This window comes from Pseudozyma flocculosa, assembly GCF_000417875.1.
Source record: "Pseudozyma flocculosa PF-1 unplaced genomic scaffold scaffold00010, whole genome shotgun sequence".
Lineage (NCBI taxonomy): Eukaryota > Fungi > Basidiomycota > Ustilaginomycetes > Ustilaginales > Ustilaginaceae > Pseudozyma > Pseudozyma flocculosa.
Window position 1 is genome coordinate 573,089 of NW_006920878.1, and position 17,604 is coordinate 590,692.

Genomic DNA, 17,604 nt, shown 5'->3' on the forward strand with positions numbered 1-17,604 from the left:
CGAGGCCGCCGCCGCCTTGGCCGCCGAGGACGGCGACGAGGGCGAGGGCAGCGGCGGCGGGGCACGCATCCAGGAAAAGGACCTCGGCAAGGCGTTCGACTCGGACGACATGAACTTCCTCAATCCGACGTCGATGGGCCAGATGGAGGTCAAGCAGCCAAAGATGCTGACGGCGCAGCTCAAGGAGTACCAGCTCAAGGGCCTCAACTGGCTCGCCAACCTCTACGAGCAGGGCATCAACGGCATCCTGGCAGACGAAATGGGCCTTGGCAAGACGGTGCAGTCGATTTCGCTGATGGCGTACCTGGCCGAGGTGCACGACATCTGGGGGCCCTTTTTGGTCATCGCGCCGGCGTCGACGCTGCACAACTGGCAGCAGGAGATCAGCCGCTTCGTCCCCTCGCTCAAGGCGCTGCCGTACTGGGGCAACGTCAAGGACCGCGCCGTGCTGCGCAAGTTCTGGAACCGCAAGCAGATCTCGTACAACCGCGACGCGCCGTTCCACGTGCTGGTGACGAGCTACCAGCTGGTCGTGTCCGACGAAAAGTACTTTCAGCGGGTCAAGTGGCAGTACATGATCCTCGACGAGGCGCAGGCGATCAAGTCGTCGTCGAGCATCCGCTGGAAGACGCTGCTCGGCTTCAACTGCCGCAACCGGCTGCTGCTGACGGGCACGCCCGTCCAGAACTCGATGCAGGAGCTGTGGGCGCTCCTCCACTTCATCATGCCCAGCCTCTTCGACTCGCACGACGAGTTCAGCGAGTGGTTCTCCAAGGACATTGAGAGCCACGCCGAGAACAAGGGCACGCTCAACGAGCACCAGCTGCGCCGCCTCCACATGATCCTCAAGCCCTTTATGCTGCGCCGCATCAAGAAGAACGTCCAGAACGAGCTCGGCGACAAGATCGAGATCGACATCCTCTGCGACATGTCGGCGCGGCAGAAGATGCTCTACCGCGGCCTCCGCTCCCACATCTCGCTCGCCGAGCTCATGGACAAGGCGACGTCCAACGACGAGGCCGGCCTCAAGAGCCTCATGAACCTCGTGATGCAGTTCCGCAAGGTCTGCAACCACCCGGAGCTCTTTGAGCGCGCCGATGTCCAGGCGCCCTTTGCCTTTGCCCGCTTCGCCCAGTCCGGATCGCTGGCGCGCGAGGGCGACCTGCTCCACCTGCCAGACTCGACGGCCTCGCTGATCGAGTACCGCGTGCCCAAGCTCGTCGTCCGCGACGGCGGCCTGCTCGACGTGCCTGGTCCCGGATCGCGCAAGGGCTTCGACACGGGGTACCTGTCCAACCTGCTCAGCATCTGGCGCTCTCCCCATGTCCACAAGTCGCTCGAGCTGCCGCGCTCGGCCTTTGCCTTCTTGCCCCTGCTCGGACTCGACCCGGCCGACGCCGAGCGCGCCTTCCACGGCCCTGCGCTGGCCAACGCGCTCGCATCCGCCGACGAGGAGCGTCGTTGGTCCGAGCGGGCGTCGCTGGCGCACGACGACGACTTTGCCGTGTCTGCGCTCCGGCCGACGGCCAAGGTGCTGCGTCCCGTGCCGTCCAACTCGGGCCGCTCGCCCTCGATGCTGCTGCCCCTCGACCAGATCGTCACCGACTACCGCAGCCACGCGTACCTGGCCAAGGACTCGGCGAGGGCCACGCTGGCTTCCGCGGTGGCGCCGCCGATCCGCTTCTACAGCAACGACCGCCCCTTTGTCGAGTCGCAAGAGACCATGGGCAGGGACGCCAGGATGTCGGCCGCCCTCTTTGGCCTGTCGCCCGAGGGCCGCGAGTCCGAGGACCGCGTCGAGGCGCTGCAGCGCGAGCTTCCGGGCGTCCCGCCCGTCGGCCTGCTGGCCAACTCGTCGCTCGACCAGCTGCCGCACAACGGCATGTCGGTGCCCCAGATGAACAAGCTCATCGTCGACTCGAGCAAGCTGGCGCGCCTCGACTCGCTGCTGCGCGAGCTCAAGGCGGGCGGCCACCGCGTGCTCATCTACTTCCAGATGACGCGCATGATCGACCTGATGGAGGAGTACCTCATCTACCGCCAGTACAAGTACCTGCGCCTCGACGGAGCCTCCAAGATCTCGGACCGCCGCGACATGGTGACCGACTGGCAGACCAAGCCCGAGCTCTTCATCTTCCTCCTCTCGACGCGCGCCGGCGGCCTGGGCATCAACCTGACCGCGGCCGACACCGTCATCTTCTACGACCACGACTGGAACCCGTCCAACGACTCGCAGGCCATGGACCGCGCCCACCGTCTGGGCCAGACCAAACAGGTGACCGTGTACCGTCTGATCACCAAGGGCACCATCGACGAGCGTATCGTCCGGCTGGCGAGGAACAAGAAGGAGGTGCAGGACATTGTCGTCGGCACCAAGGCCTACAGCGAGACGGGCATGGCCAGGCCACAGGAGATTGTGTCGCTGCTGCTCGACGACGACGAGCTGGCCGAGTCGATGCTGCGCCGCAAGCAGGCCGAAGAGGCCCAGACGGCGCAGGACAAGGCCGACTCGGCGAGGGCCATGCACGCCAAGCGCCGTCTCAACAAGGACAAGGCCGCCGTCAACCAGTCGCCGGCCCCCGCCTCGGGACTCGAGTGGGCGCTCGAAGACGACGAAGACGACTTGTGAGTCGAGACGTGGCCTGGCGTGCAGAAGTAGGCGTGCCTGCGAGCACCGTCGCTGAACGTGTCCTCCGCCCCCCTTCTTCACCCCGTCCCCTCTGCGCTTGCCTGCCTATGTTGCACAGTTTCGGAGCTCGACCGCCCACGCGCGGCGACACCGAGACGGCCGAGACGACGCCGCAGCCGCAGCTGCCAAAGAAGCGCGGCGGCGGCAAAAAGGCGAGGATCAGCGAGATTTCTCAGAGGAGCACGCCGATGGAGCAGGACAGCGGCAGCGCCTCTCCGTCTGGATCGCGACGCAAGGCAAAGAGCCGTGAGTGCCGAACACGCCGAGACAAGCCAGGCCCAGGCCGAGGCTGCGAGATGTGTATCGGTCGCGTCAAGGCAGCCGCTGACCGATGAGCTTCTCTTTCGCTCACTGTTCTGGCGCCGAGGCCCAAACAGACCGCAAGAAGACGGTCGACGAGCTGGCGGGCGTCGAAGAGTGAAGACGAGGGAGGACCGGATCGCGCTCGGGCAGTACCCCGCGCCACGACAACTCTAGCATAGTCTCTCTGTGTACCAACAGGCTTCGCCATGCAGCTTTCGTAACCATGGCGGCGCCGCCGCCGCCACGCAGCCATCCACCCTACTGCCACCACCATCGTCATCGGCGTACTTGGCTCCTCGACGGCGCCGACGCTATCTAGCCTAGGCCTCCTCTGCTCGCCCTGGGCTTGATCGACGCTTCCGTCCGCGTCCGCTTCTCTACGGTGCCTGTACTCGTGCGAGGTCGTGGAATGCATTGCACCGGAAGCCAGTCGCATCCGTGCTCGGATGATGGTGTCGCACGTCGAGAGTGAAGCCGCGCGCACCCCCCTTTGACTTTGAGCGCTCTTACTCCAGCGGCCAAGGAAAGGCTCGAGATCCTAAAAGTCGGTGAAAAAAGGGCGAGGAAAAGGGCGCGCAAGTGGGGGGTGGGGGGGAGCGGGAATAAAGCTAAGGCGCGGACGGAAGCGGACAAGAGGGCCGAGACAGAAGGGGGTGGGAAGCTCAGGCAGGCTTCCTCCCGCTGGGCAGGCTCGGCCTGGCCTTGCCCTGCCTAGCCTCTTGCGCGCGCGCGATTGTGTGTCTCTGTTCCTGAATCCTGCTCCGTGGCAGCAGCTCAAGCCGGTTCCTCTGATCTGCCTCCTCTGCCCCTGCCCTGCGTGGCGTGCGATGTAGGCAGGTACGGGGGGTCGAAGCAGGGCGAAACAGAACGGCGAGGATCGACCCAGATTCGTCCCTCTCGGATTCACACTCTGGTGGGGCGCCTTCGAACTCGAGAGGGGGGAAAGATCGAGTCCTCGAGGCGATTGTACGCTCGCACGCACGCAGCAGGATCTCCCCGCAAGCGGCCAAAGGTCCAGCCAGAGCAGCCGGTACTCGATGGCCATAGCCGTTCGGCCCAGAGGAGCATGGTACGGTGCTGGTCCTCTACGGCATCGATCGGAGAGGTGACGTTCCCACAGCCAGAGAGCAAGACGCCTGGCTGCACGCTTTGTGCACACTTGTTGGCTTTGGCGCCTGCGGCCGGCTACTTCTAGCACCAAGGCACGCCTGTGGCTCACAGGTACAGGACCCAGCGGGGGAAGTACTGTATGTACGGAGATTCGAGCTCCGTCCTTCTGCCTGCCTCTCCTTCTGCCCGACCTCCCGGGCTTCTCGATAGCCAAGTGGAGTCGGGCCACACTTGCCTGTATGGGCTCGACCTTCTGTAAGGATCACGAAGAGGGGCCACGCCATCTCACCTCGAACGAGAGAGAAAGAGTGGACGGCATTTTGGTTCCGGTCGAGCGAGGCGGAAAGAAGGCGCGCTAGGGCTTACGAGGGACGGCTGTCGTGTTCCTGAGAATTGCCTCGTGGCTCCCACATGGGGAGAGGAGGCGGACCGCAGGCACCTTGCTCAGCCTCGTTCGCTGCTCATCTCTCAAGAAAGGGTCGCGACCTCCTCGTCTCCTCGTCTCACCTGCCGTGCGCGGCCTTGATTTCGTCGTAGAGTGGCAAGACAAGGCAAGCAGAGCAAGCGCCGGGCCTCGAGATGCGCGCAGTCTGTGCCGTGTACGATCTTGGCCGGCAGCATCGTCTCCCCGCTATCGAGCGCGGGAGCCGGGGCATCTACATACCACTTAGTGGCGTTGAAGGGACAGGCGCAGCAGGCCGAGGGATGACGTTCCCACTCCGTTCGTCATGGGCGGACGGGCGGGAACGGGCCAGACAGATGTCCGCGGTCCTACGTACCTCCATCCCCCCCGACCCCCCCCAACCACTTACCAAGGAAGGCCTCGGCGGTCGAGAGTCTGTCGCGGACATCGGACATTGTGCAGTCGGCGTCCGACGCGGTGTGAGTGGCGGCCAACAGACGCTCTGCCCTCCCTCCTTGCCTCATCCTTCCCCATCTGCGTCCATATCCGCGGGCACAGAGCTACCTATCCAGCGGCCCGACACGCGGGCGGTCCGTCTATCGTGCCCGCGCAGATCGATCCGGTCTCCGGTCTTTCCCGCCCGTCGGCGCAACCCGCAAATGCACCGGAGATAGGTAGGAGACGACGTGTTTGCAGTACAAACACGGTCCCGTCCTCTGTTCTCGGGTCGGGTTGTGGCACCATGACCCTCTCCCCACCTCTTGCAAGTCGATCGAGCATCGAGGCCGATCTACATGCTCGTCAGCTCGATGAGCCCTTTCGCCTCTTCGGACGCGGTTTGTTGACGGCCGAAAGCGCTGCAAGAGAGTACGTCGTCATGTCCCCTGCCTGCTCTCCTAGCAAAATCCCCTCGGAAGCAGCGCTGGCGCTCATGCTACATCTCGAGGCTACGGTGACCTGCTGGAAGCGTCGCCTCGGTCCATCCTCGGCGTAGGGCGGCGCATATCATCTCCCAAGAGACGGACCCGCCTGCTGCGAACCCACCAACGAGGCTGGTTGCCAGGACGACTGAGCTTGAACACGGACAGCCAGCCTGCAGCGGGACCGGCGGAGCCAGGGATTGTCAGAGGACGGAGGAGCAGGCGACCCGTATCTCCGCGAGTGCCAGCGCGTCCATCGTAGACGCTCGATCTCGACGTCGATCCCGTGCCTGCTTGCGGTCCCCGAGGTCGTGCCACCGCCGCGGATGTGCGCCACCTGTAGACCGTACTCTACCGCCAACCTTACGTCGTCGAGCGACCAAGGCATGGCCTTGGTGACACATGCATGGTTCGAAAGCGTGTTTTGCTTGCCAGAACGAGGCGAGGCGACCCATAGTCTACGGTACCTAGCGTAGGTCGGCAGGTGGCGTGAGGAGGGGGCGTGACCCTCGCCTGGATGGGTTTTCGAGGTCAGACACTTCAACGAGCTTCGATCGGCTACAGAGGGCTAGACATGCCTGCCATGCCAGCGCATGTACCGCAGTCGCTGTCTCCGCTCGACTCTCCCCATGCCTTGTCGAGCCAAGTCTGATCAAACGTTCCTCGCCACCCTGCTCCATCTGCCAACAACCAAGTCCGACGTAGCCGACGGACCCTCTGGACCCTGGTCGAGCGGGGTCCGCAACGGGCCAGCTGGTAGGAGCGCCCGACGGCCAGTACTCTTACTACTCTGTTTGCCGCCGTGGCCGCCATCTTGACGACACCGTATGACCTTCATCTGAAGAGGCAGCCGGGCCAAGATCGAGTGCAGTGCACGGCGACGAGGAAAGGAGAGGCCTAGGGAGGCAAGTAGAGAGCTTGAATTGGCTGCTCGCGATGCCTCTGTCGTCATCATCGAGCCTCTAACCGCACGAGGGGCCACAAGCAAGACACATTGACTCCGCCCACGACATGTGATGGCCCTATCCGCTGCGTGATCCTCGCCCCGCCCTGCCCCGCCTGCCTCGCCTCGCCACACTGTCGCCAGGCCTCGCCAGGCCATGGCTGGCCACTCTATGAACAGGACCGGATACTCGGTCGAGACCCTCTGACTGGATCGAGATCGACTGCTGCAAGCTCATCGCCGGGCCTGCAATCAATCACGGGCACGCCGAGCACGAGGCCAGGCCGCCGTTCTCCGTCGTGCAACTAGAGGTCACGACGGGGTGACGCTGGTCCGCCCTACATACCTTTGCTCCACGGAGGCCGGCCGACCATCATCGATCGTCGATCCAGCGCTGGCCGGTCGGGCCGCTCTCGTGGGTCCTCCTCCTCTGAGGAAACTTTGAATGCCTCTCGACAAAGGGGAAAACCTGCGCAGGGCTTTCGACGAAGATGACGGGTCGAGTTGAGACTTGCCAGCGGCCGAGGGCGGTGCTGGTCCCCCCCTCTGCCCAGGGCGCGAAAAGGGACGGATAAACCCGTTCCGCTCGAGCCTTCTCCTTCCTTGCTTGACCCATCGAAGCCACGGCCAGCTTCCCGATCTGCGGCATGTTCCTCGGGGTTTCCCCGGCCAAGCAGAGCAGAGCAGAGCAGGCAGGCAGGGCAGGGCGGGCGAGCGAGCGAGCGAGCAAGCTGCTTGCATTTTTCCCAACCTTTCTGCGCCCTGCCCGCGCCCCCTTCTTTGCCACGAGGGCCACGCGAGCGAGCTACAGCTAGAGGGCCCAGCCAGCCGCTGCCCCTTCCCCAGACGTGTGGTCATGCGGAAGGGCTCAGAGCGACCTGGGTGCCAATTCGCGCGGACAATCGATGGGAAGCAGCAGACCATACCTCTGAGCAGCAATTTCAGCGCGCCCGTGTCTGCCTGCCTGCTTGACCTTGTTCTGTGCTTTGCTCTTACCTTGTCCGATGCAGAGGAGCAGCACTTCATGTACCTAGGTAGTCACAGAGAGGTACCGTACGTGCTTTGAGGGCTGTGGCTGCATTTTACAGAGTACGCTCCTCTCTTCTGCCTGGCCGTGCCCGAGACCGGCCCACGCTCTCGGAGGCCGAAACCGGCCAACGCCGAGGCCATCACCTTGTCCCTCTTGCCCGCGTCCTTCGAGCGTGGTGCCAGCGACCTGGTGCTTGCTCTTCGCACCGAGCCAAGTTGACCGGTCTATTGACGCCCATCAATTGGGCCGCTGCCGCTGCCGACGCCGCCGTCGCCTCAAAACTCCTTGCTTGCTTTGATTGCTTTCCAGCGCAACGGGCCGACGGCGGCGTGATGGTGGACGAGAAGCGTGCAAACGGACGGTGCTGCTCTACGACGCTTCCCGGTCGGCTCGGGCCGAGGAGACTCTCCAAGAGGCAGCCGGTGCTGTACAACTACGGTACCCACATGCGTACTGTTTTGGCCGCTTTCGTGGGCGGCCGCCGCCGCCGCAGGGCACCGGTAGCCACCAACCTTGGCCCACACCTACGATGCGTTCGCGTGCGGCCAACGGGCAGCAAACGCCGAGCGAGGACCATTATTGCCCGAGCCAAACAGAGGCGGGTGGGCAGTGTAGTCGGCTCATCCCTCGGGTGCTTGCCGTCGACTTTCCCAACGCTGTGCCTCTCCCGTGCAACCGACAGGTATCCCTTGCCCACCCTCGATCTCTCGAGACCATCCCTCGCGGTAACGGCGCCCGCCGTCGTCGTGGTCGTCGTCTGCATTGTCGCTACGGTGCCGCCTGCGTTGCGGCGTCCGTCGCGCTGCGGATCTTTGTACGACCGGCCTGCCGTGCCCAGGGTCGAGGTGGGGCAAAAGACCGGTACCTCGGGACATCGTCCCACCGCTCGCGCGGCTGAACGGTGAGCCGGGCGGTTCAGGCACCACCACCGGCCATGCGTGGCAGGCGGCCTTGCCAAAGGCGGGTAAGGTCCAGATGTGGCCCCCGAGGCTCGGCCCTGGGTCAACGATTTAAAATTGCGATTACTACTGCCTCTGCTTGCTTTTGTATTTCGGGCCGGGGCCGAGCCGAATTTCGAATTGAAGTCGAAGCTACGAGCTTCCAATACAGCTGTTAGTATGTTCGTGCAGGTTTGCATGGGGCGGGGAGGAGGTCTAGACCTTTCCTGCTTGCCTGCTCGCCTCTTTGCTCCCCTATGATCATCGAGCCGGCCGGGCTCTGCGTGCTGGCAGCCTGAGGAGAGAGGCCACGGTGCTGTCGAGGGCCCGACGTGTAAGAGCTGAAGCTGGGGAGCACGCGCCGGCTGGCTCCAGCGCGCCAGAGCGTGTCTGAGGTGGTGGCCCGCCGACCTGTCGGCCCGCCCGCCCGACTTGCTGGTTCGGGACCGGGAAGTCCCGATGCAGCGCGCTCTCGGTCGGCCAGGGCGGAACCAACCGCAGCCTGGCCAGCCCGCGTCGACTGCTTGGCAGCGCAGAATAAAATGAGGGGGATAGGCCAGGGCTTATGTAGGGGGCCTGGTCGAGAGCCAGGCAAAAACAGTCGCCTGGGCATGGTGTGGTGTGGAGAGTAGAGCCGGACCGGACCGGGCCCGACAACCGTTGCCTGTGGTCAAGTCCCGGTAGCGAGGGCGCTCCGCTGGCCCCCTCCTGTGGCTGATGGTGGTCTTGGGAGACGGCGATGGGCAAAGCGCAGGCTAGGGTGCCTCGACTGAGGCACAGATCCAGAGTAGCCAGAGAAATTGGTCTGCTGGCCCTTTTTTCTGGGTGCAGAAAGAAAACGTCTCTCGGACCGTCTGTGAGCCGAATCAAGGAACGATCTGGGCGCCTAGCCGGCCTAGCCTTAGCGTTCGACTCGTGGCCTGCTCGTGTATGTACCCTGCTCTTGCTGGCCTGCTGCTGGCTGGCTTGGCTGCCTGCCGCTTGCCCCATTGCGGTGCATGGCATGGCATGGCATGGCATGGCTTGCTGCTGCTTGCTTGCTTGCTTCTGCCATCCACCCAAGCCGTGCAGCGGGTCCCGCACCCTTCAGCCAACCAGCGTCCAGCGAGCCAGGGCGAGCAGCGAGCTGCTGCTCGGGTTCTCAGCTGAGACCCTGCGCCCTCGCCCCCGCCCTCTAGCCTTTTCCCCCTAGCCTTTGACCCGCTGCTGTGTCTGGGCCCAGCGCCTCGTCCTTCCCGGCCTGCCACCTCGGGGCCCTCCGAAGGGCGTCCGCGATGAGAAGCCGCCAGCCTCCCCGCCGCTCCTGCCCGCTTTGCTGCACTCCTGCGCATCAGACCCGTCTGAGAACGGCTGCTTGCCCTGGCCTGCCTGCCTGCCTGTTCCTGAAAGAGCCAGGCAGGCAGGCAGGCAGGCAGGCAGCAAGCAGCATGCATGGCCTAGGCAGGCGGAGCAGCTCGACCTGCCTCGACCTCGGCCGCTCGCTCGCCCCTCCCCCTCCTCGTCCTCGACCTCGAACTCGAACTCGAACTCGACCCTGCTGCCCGTTGCGAGGCTTGAGCTGCTCTACTGCCGCTTGCCGCTCGACAGGCCAGGCACAACGACGAGCCCAGATCCTCCCGTCGAAACCCTTCCCCCCCCCTCCCCCGCCTCGTCGTCCCAACAGCAGCCCCATCAGCATCATCATCACCGCCGCCGCCGCCGCCGCCCTGGTAGGTAGTTGCCGCCGCTGCCGCCGTCGCTGTCGCAGCGTTTGCCTCAATCTTCGCTTCGAACCAGCCACAAACAGCTCGGAGCAGCAGCATACACCCGCAGACCGGCACCCATCACCTTGCCCGGCTGCAGCCCCGTCGCCAGCGCGCCATACCCTCTCAAGGTACCTACCCAGCTTGCTGGCTCCACTTGCCCGAGTGTGGGCCGCCCCTCATCCACCTTCTCTCCCCGACCGCGACAGGCCGGCGTACCGTCGCTTCGAACTTTGCCCGAGCCTCCGGGGCCTCGATCCGCTGCCAGTCCTTGCTCCCTTGGCCGTCTTTCTCTCCGCCCCTCTCTTCCTCCCTTTCACTCCCGCTCTGCTGGTGCGTCCTCCTGACGATATCCGACAGCATCCTTTACGGGCCCACTCTATTCTCGTCCCTGCCCGCGCTCCCTCCTTCCCGTCCAGGCCTGCCTCGATGTCCCGGTAGCTAAACAAGCAACAACCTCGCCTCTCTCCAGCCCTCTTCTCCCCCTCTCCTTTCTCTCTACTCTCTCCTCTCTCTCCCCATCTCTTCCCTCTCACATCATCGCCATCACCGACGCCGACATCAGCCTCTGCCATTCTCCGCCCCCATCAGGCTCCGTCGCATTCTCCGCCCGCCACGAGGCGCCAAGGCTCAGAGAGAGATCCGCCGCGCTCGCGCCTGATATACAACAAGCAAGCTTCTTCCTCCGTCGCCTTCGCCCCGAATCCGGTACCATCTCCCCTCTCCCCTCCGCTTCATCATCTCCCCATCCGGTCGCGCAAAGCCATCCAGTCCACGCTCCACGACCACCAACACCATCTCCACCTCCTTCAACTTGAGTAACAGCAAGTCCGCCGCCAACTCTCCTTTCTTGCTGCGCCTGTCCAACTCTCAGCGCTCGTTTTCTGGCAGAAGAACTTCGGTCCGCTCGACAGCTCGCAGACCACCGCAAAAGCAACAACACACGGTCTCGTCTCACCTCACTCGACGTTCCTTTCTCCCACCTCTACCACGGGTTCGCGCCGCAAAACGAAAGCCTGCGTCTCACCACCTTTTGGCATCGCGTCGACCCCTTCGCTGATCCACACCCAACAACATCGTCTCGAGGGATTGTCTGAGGGTACGTCGACTGCTGCTCGCCCATCAATTGAGGGTGTCGCGGCTCACCGGCCCAAGACTCTCGAATGCGACGCGAAGCCAATACGTGGCAGCTAGACCGATCGATGTCGGCGCGGCGCGTCGCGCGGGTCCCGACATGAAGCCTGTGTGCTTGACCACGGTCGCTGACCTTGCCTCAATCCCTTTGCACTGTTGCTTTCCCATCGCCCCTGCAGAGGATTCTGGCCCATGTCTGGACGTCCATCCGCCGATCCCTACGCCTGGGGCCAGCAGCAAGCCCCACCACAGCCTCATCAGAACGGCTCGCTCTCCGGCGATCCTTCGATGATGCAGCAGACGCCGCTTGGCCAACCGATTCGACATCTTCAGACGCCAGCTTCGGGAGGCTATCGCGAGCTCCCGCTCCCTTCGCCCAACTCGTCCACCTACGCTGCCAGCTACATGCAGGCTAGGCCCTCCGCGTCACCGAATCCCAGCATGAACTACGGAATGCCTGGCCCCATGTCCGGCCACCACGTCGGCGACCCTGCAGCTGCCGCCGCCGCGGCGTCTTCGGCGTATGCGCCACAGGCGCAGATTGGCCAGTACGGCGGCGGCATGCCAACAGGATTCCCGCAGTACGGGTCTCCTGGTTTCTATGGCGCTGCGCAGCTGGCCCAGCATCCGGACGCCATGATGCAGCAACATCAGCATCAGCAGCCGCAGCAACCACAGCATCCCTACTACAGCTCGCAGCATCCCGGCAGTGCGACCATCGACCCTGGCGTGCAGACCCACCCGATGTACGGTGCGGGCCCCGCCCACCTCGACCCCGGCATCGCCGCTCATGCCGGCCACTTCGCTCACGGCGACGCAGGGCCGATGAGCGCCGGCCCCTATGACGGCCTCCACGGCGTCGGCGTTCGACCCAAGCGCAAGCAGGTGAAGAACGCCTGCGTCAACTGCCAGAAGGCGTGCAAGAAGTGCGACGAGGGCCGGCCGTGCGGCCGCTGCGTCAAGTACGGCTTGACCGACACGTGCCAGGACAGCTCGCGCAAGGAGCGCCGCCGCGGCGTCAAGCGTGGACCCTACAAGAGGCGCGCCACGACGGGGTCGCAACCGGCGCCAACCGCGGCCACGAGCATGGCCGGAGGCGTCGGCGTCTACGGTCGCGAGAGCCACATGGCCCCAGGCGGACGCAGCCTGGACGGCGTCAGCAGCGCACCCGACGAGACGCAGCTCTCGAGCCCGGGGTTTGGCGGACAGATGATCCCGCCTTCCAGGCCGCCGCTGTCGCTGGGCATGCAGGGCAGCGTGGCGGGTTCTTGGCAGAGCACTTCTTCGCCCAGCCTGCGGAGCGCCGATGACGACCGCGACGGCCGCTTCGGACGAGCCATGGGCGGCGGCGGCGGCGGCGGCGGCGGCGTGGGCATGCCTCCTGGCTCTGGCGGCTCCTACTACGGCTACGAAGGTCAGGAGGGCGGTCCATCCCCTTACGATCGAAGCTCCTCGGCGCCCATCCCTGGTCCCGGCTCGCTGGTCTTGTCGCCCATCGGATCGCTCAGCCGCCTGCAGGCGCCGTCCGGCTTCTCGCAGTCGTCGGGCCATCAGCAGCTGCCCAGCCTGCTGTCGGGCCCATCGTCATCGAGCAACCTCAACGGTCTCTACAATGCCAGCGCGAGCCGCCCGCTGATTTCGCCCTCGCTGCACACGGGACCGTCGGGTGGGTTTCTCTACCCTGGCTCCGGATCCACGCCTTCGGGACACAGCCGACTGCACAGCGACGGGAGTTTTGCCAGCAACCTCAACTCTGCCAGCACATCCGCCTCGACCATGAGCCCGCGCACCCCGATCAATGGATCCGGCGCCGAGTACCAGATGATGTCGCCTCCAGTCAATGGCAAGTTCAGCGCATCGTACGTGCCTCCGCAGCCCACGGTGCCGACAGGCGCGAGCACCTTCCTCAGCCAGGACCCGGCACGACCGTTCCCGCTCAAGATGCCAAAGGCGCTGCCGCGGAACCGGTCGGGCACGGCCAGCAGTTTTCTCGAGGCGCAGGTGTCGCGCTCGAGGTCCGAATACGAGAGCAGCCACGCCGACAGCGGTGTCAGCAACGCTCCTAGCCTGGCACCGATTCGACGCGAAGCCTCGCCGGTTGGCCAGCGCTCGTCGCCGTACATGGGCGCATCAGGCCATCATCTCGTCCACGGCACGAACGTCAGCTCGACAGACGACCTCACGTCGAGGCGACTCGGCCCCGGTAGCGGCCTGACGCCGCGGATCGAGCTGTCTTCGTACCCGACGCCCATGTCCTTGTCCAGCGGCACCGCGGGCGGCATGGCCAAGCGGGAAGCCGACATGCCAGGATCGCTTGGACTCGCATGACGGCATCGGCCCTGAACGTCTGGAACGGCCTGGCCCCACCCTCTCGCTCGTCAGCCGCCTTCACCTTGTTCTTACGGATTGCTCTCCAGCCGGTCTTGCTTCACCTAGGCTGCGACCTTCTGCGACGTCTCGTTTTCGCATCTCCTCGCTCTTCTTCCCTCTGCCTCTGCCCTGCCTCAGCCGACGCCTCTCGCTCTCCCCCTCCTCTTGTCTCTGCCTCTTGCCGCCTCTTCCTCTCTCTTCCGTCTCTCTCTCACCCTTTCTCCTCCTCTTCTTTCTTTCCCCTCTCTTGTCACGGTGTTTTGATAGTCTCCCACGTCGGGCAGCGAACTTGTAAAGGACCTCGATACGGGCACAATGGCCATTCTCGACAAACGCACACGCACACACACACATGTTCACACACACGGAGCTGCACAGACCGGAGCCCGAGGGCGGATCAGGCTGCCTTTCGGGCATTTTGCCAGCTGTCTCAGGCCGCCATGCGGGAAAGGCGGTCGGAGAGGGCGTCGGGGCGCCCAAAGAGGACGGGAGGCCAGCCGGGACCGTCTATGCCACGTAGCTACCGTACCACGCCACTGCGGCCGACGGGATAGTCGATGTGTTGACGCCGCACTGTGCCCCGCTTCAAGTCTTGCAGTGACTGTGGCTGTGGATGTGGCTGTGGCTGTGGCTGTGGCTGAATCCCGCCTGGAGGTCGACGCTGGCGAGGTAGACTCCGATTCCCGTCCAGAACTGTTTCTGCAGGTCGCTCCCCGTCCAGAAGGGGCAGAGGGTGGCGTGGTCGGTCGCGTCGAGCTCGACCGTGTACCACTGGTTCGGCTCGGGCAGCGTCATGTCCCAAGATGGCAGCCGCTGTCGCCGTTGCCGCTCCTCTTGCCGCTTGCCGCCTCCTTTGCGGTCGTGGTCCGCCGTCGAAGGTGGGGAAGATGTGACGGGGAGCGGCAGGAAGCGGTCCAGATCCTCGTCGCACGGCGTCAGGAGCGCGCCGTTGCCCTCCAACCCGAAGGCCCGCGCCGTCGTCGATAGCGCAACCGTCGCCACGCTCTTGGCGCCACGCAGCAGCGAAGGTCTCTTTGGTCTCGTCCCGGCCGTCCACCGCTTCCCCTCACCCCCGCCGCCGAGCGGGAACGCTTCGATATCATCCGCCGCCGCTGCCTCGATATCTTCCCGGGTCGGAAGGTCAATCTGCCTTCCGTCGGCTTGATCCTCGCATGGTGTCCGCTTGCCTTCCGAGTACGGCATCGGCCACGACGACGACGGGACCAAAAGGGTCGAGAGGATCCCTTCTGCATGTCGGCATCGTCCGGGCTGACATTCGCCGGGATGGAACTGGCTTGCGAGGGGTACGACGCCGTCGTTGCAGTACCACTTCCACAGCCCCGCTGTGGGTCTGACCGTCTTGCCGTCGGCCTCGAACTCGAGCCATCGCGGCGGTGGCTCGATGCTCGCGTAGTCGTACCGTCCGATCAGGTGCGAGGTCAGGGTAAAGGGGTAGAGGTTGAGGTACGACGGCGGTTGATGGTAAGGCAGTCCTCGGACCTGCGCTTCCCCGCTTCTTCCGGCTTCTTGCTGCGAGGGGACCGTCATGTACCCGGCATAGGAACGGTACCACGTCCTCGGACTCCTCCGACCCATCTCGGTAGCCGTCGGCGACGGGTAGGAAGAGGAAGAGGACGGGGCCCGAGGCAGCGGCTCGAGCCCCCATCCGTCGGATTCGTCGTCCCGCTCCCGCTCGCCCAGCGTGCAGTCCCACGGCGCACAGTCCCGCCCCTCTGCCCAGTCGCTCTTCAAGAGCTGACGCAGGAACCCGCGAAGACCTTGCCAGTCTCTACCTCCGACGTCGTTGTCGTTGTCCTGGCCGGCCCTCCCGCCCTCGGTGATGGTGGCCTGGGAGCGCGATGGTAGCCGCCGGTCCTCATACCGCTCCTCGTCTTCCGCCTGCTCGCTCGAGGTGCTCTGATTCTTCTCTCCACGCTGCTCGAGGTCCGAGTCACCGCTGCGGACGGTGACGGTGTGCGGGTCGAGCTGGATCGCCCTGCTGCCGCCTCCTTGCCGTTGCAGCTGCATCTTGCTCCTCATCCCCCTCCACGAAAAGTGCCAGGCATCGGCGTGCGCGTCAAAGAAGGGCACGTCGAGGTAGGCGGCGACGTGGACCGCCTTGGCGATGAGGCTGCCCAGGCTGAAGAAGCGCACGCGTGGCTCGGGGATGGGTTCCGACCCGAGCGAGTAGACGAGTGGCGTGCCGCGGAACGGCGACGAGATGGACGTGACCGAGAGGAGGAGGTCCTCCGGCCGCCACCGCGTCCCTGCCTCGCGATCGTAGTCGAGGGCAGCGTCGAAGAAGCCCTTTCGGAGGAGCTGCTGGAGCTTGAGGATGGTAGGCCCACCGAGGCTGTGTCCGAGAAAGTGGGCCGGCATCCGCTTCTCTACCTCGCCATTGTCCAGCCTGACCTCGCGCCCCCACAGTGGGCAGAGGGCAGTCTCGAAACGCCTGCCCCACCTCGAATGGCCGTGCTCCCGGGCGTGCTCTGCGCCATAGTCGACGGTGCCGCCGCGAAGCGCGTAGAAGAGCTCGCATGCCCGGTCGTGCAGGCTGGATACGGGCCCGATGGGCGCAAAGACGACGAGGCGGCTCGAGCCGAGCTGAGAGCGTCGCTTGCGTTTGCCCGTCGTCGTCTTCGTTTTCGTCTTCGTCGTCGCAGGCGTGGCCGTCGAGCAAAGCAGCTTCCTGTCCTCACTGCCGTCGTCGGCGGCCGGTGCCGTTTCGGGTAGGGCATCTGGCGGCGATTCGAGGTGGTCGAGGAACTGCTGGTGTCCTATCCCGAGGTAGGTGCGGAACTCGTTGCCCCACACGACGCTCTGAGCCGCGCTGAGAAAGCCTTCGACGATGATGAGCGGCGGTAGCAGCGATCCGTCGAGGGTCGCCGAGGTGGTGCCGCCATACTGCTGGGCAGTCGTACCCAGCGATGGCGCTGCCATCCTCTCCTTTGAGGAATATGTCGCGCTGAGTGGCCCTGTGGCCGTCTATGTGGTCCGGGTTGCGGTCGAGATCGCGTCGGCGATCGTGGTTCTACTCGTGATCGTGGAAGTGTTCGTGTTCGTGGTCGTGATCGTGATCGTGTACTGGTTCGAGACAGCGTATCGGTACCAGACCGGGGAACCTAGGTGTATGAGAGGCGTGGTGCGGCTATCTGGGCTCGCAAGCGGATCAACAGCTCTATGTTGCCGTATCGTATGATCTGCAGCCAGAGGAAAGATCAAGACGGCGCCGAGGGGCAAAGGCCGAAGACTGCTGGCTGGCGCGATGTCGGGGTCGCACGACACCGTGCCGCACCGTCCGTCGGCCGACGCAGCTGGATCGACAGGCGAGTGGCCGATGGAGCGCCTGATGGCGTCCGGAGGTGCGTCTCGGTTCGGCGCCCTGTCCGGTCCAGGCCCTCCGCGGTGGGTCGAGGATGTCCCGCGAGTATCGTGGCTCTACACGTCCGGCTCTGTGCGCCAACTCAGTGCCTGTCCGGGGGAGGTTGGGAAGGAAAGGACGGGATGGTGGTTCGAGACGAGACACACAGCGACACACGAGCAAGCCGCCACCCACTCCGCTCCTCGGTCGCCTTTATCTCCGGAGGATGGAGGCGTGGAGGGGTGATTCGAGGGGCGATGCTCACCGGTGCTCGAAGGCGGCAAGCCTAGATTGCCACGCGGGACGAGCATAGCTTCCTAGAGAAGGTCGGTCTGTAGAGCTCATCATGCAACGAGATGCACGCCTTGATCTAGTCCAGTCGCCGGCGTTTGCACAGAGGATCTGACAAAGAAGCCGCAAAGATCGACAGGGCCCGGCACCTCGCCAAACGGCAGGCCATGCTGCCGCCGGCGAAACCACGTCGCGGCCAGCATCGGAGCCGAAGATGGACAACCGCGACGCCCGCTCGGCGCCGCCAAGAGCACACGGTCCAGGGCATCATCACATGTATGGAATGGGCATCGATTGCACGGCCTTCGTCGGCGTCGTCGTCGAGCCGAATCACACGACAGAGAGCCTCGATGAAGCAACGCAGGAAAAC

At 64.7% G+C, this 17,604-nt stretch overlaps 3 protein-coding genes across 3 annotated transcripts in view; 2 read left to right on the forward strand and 1 right to left on the reverse strand.

Annotated features, from left to right (window-relative positions):
* PFL1_03416 (uncharacterized protein) overlaps positions 1 to 3,110 on the forward strand; it is a gene marked incomplete at both ends in the record, with an annotated part of 6,442 nt that extends 3,332 nt beyond the window's left edge. Inside the window, 3 exons of the mRNA XM_007880933.1 lie at positions 52 to 2,625; positions 2,748 to 2,935; positions 3,067 to 3,110. Coding sequence (XP_007879124.1) covers positions 52 to 2,625; positions 2,748 to 2,935; positions 3,067 to 3,110 — 2,806 coding nt within the window. The remainder of the gene's footprint in view (positions 1 to 51; positions 2,626 to 2,747; positions 2,936 to 3,066) is intronic.
* Positions 3,111 to 11,404: 8,294 nt separating this feature from the next.
* Positions 11,405 to 13,540, forward strand: PFL1_03417 (uncharacterized protein; the record flags this gene model as incomplete). Its single annotated transcript, XM_007880934.1, has 1 exon — positions 11,405 to 13,540. The coding sequence occupies one exon, from the start codon at positions 11,405 to 11,407 to the stop codon at positions 13,538 to 13,540; it is 2,136 nt and encodes a 711-aa protein (XP_007879125.1).
* Positions 13,541 to 14,167: 627 nt separating this feature from the next.
* Positions 14,168 to 16,522, reverse strand: PFL1_03418 (uncharacterized protein; the record flags this gene model as incomplete). Its single annotated transcript, XM_007880935.1, has 1 exon — positions 14,168 to 16,522. One exon carries the CDS (start codon positions 16,520 to 16,522, stop codon positions 14,168 to 14,170), a length of 2,355 nt encoding a protein of 784 aa, XP_007879126.1.
* Between the last annotated feature and the right edge of the window lie 1,082 nt (positions 16,523 to 17,604).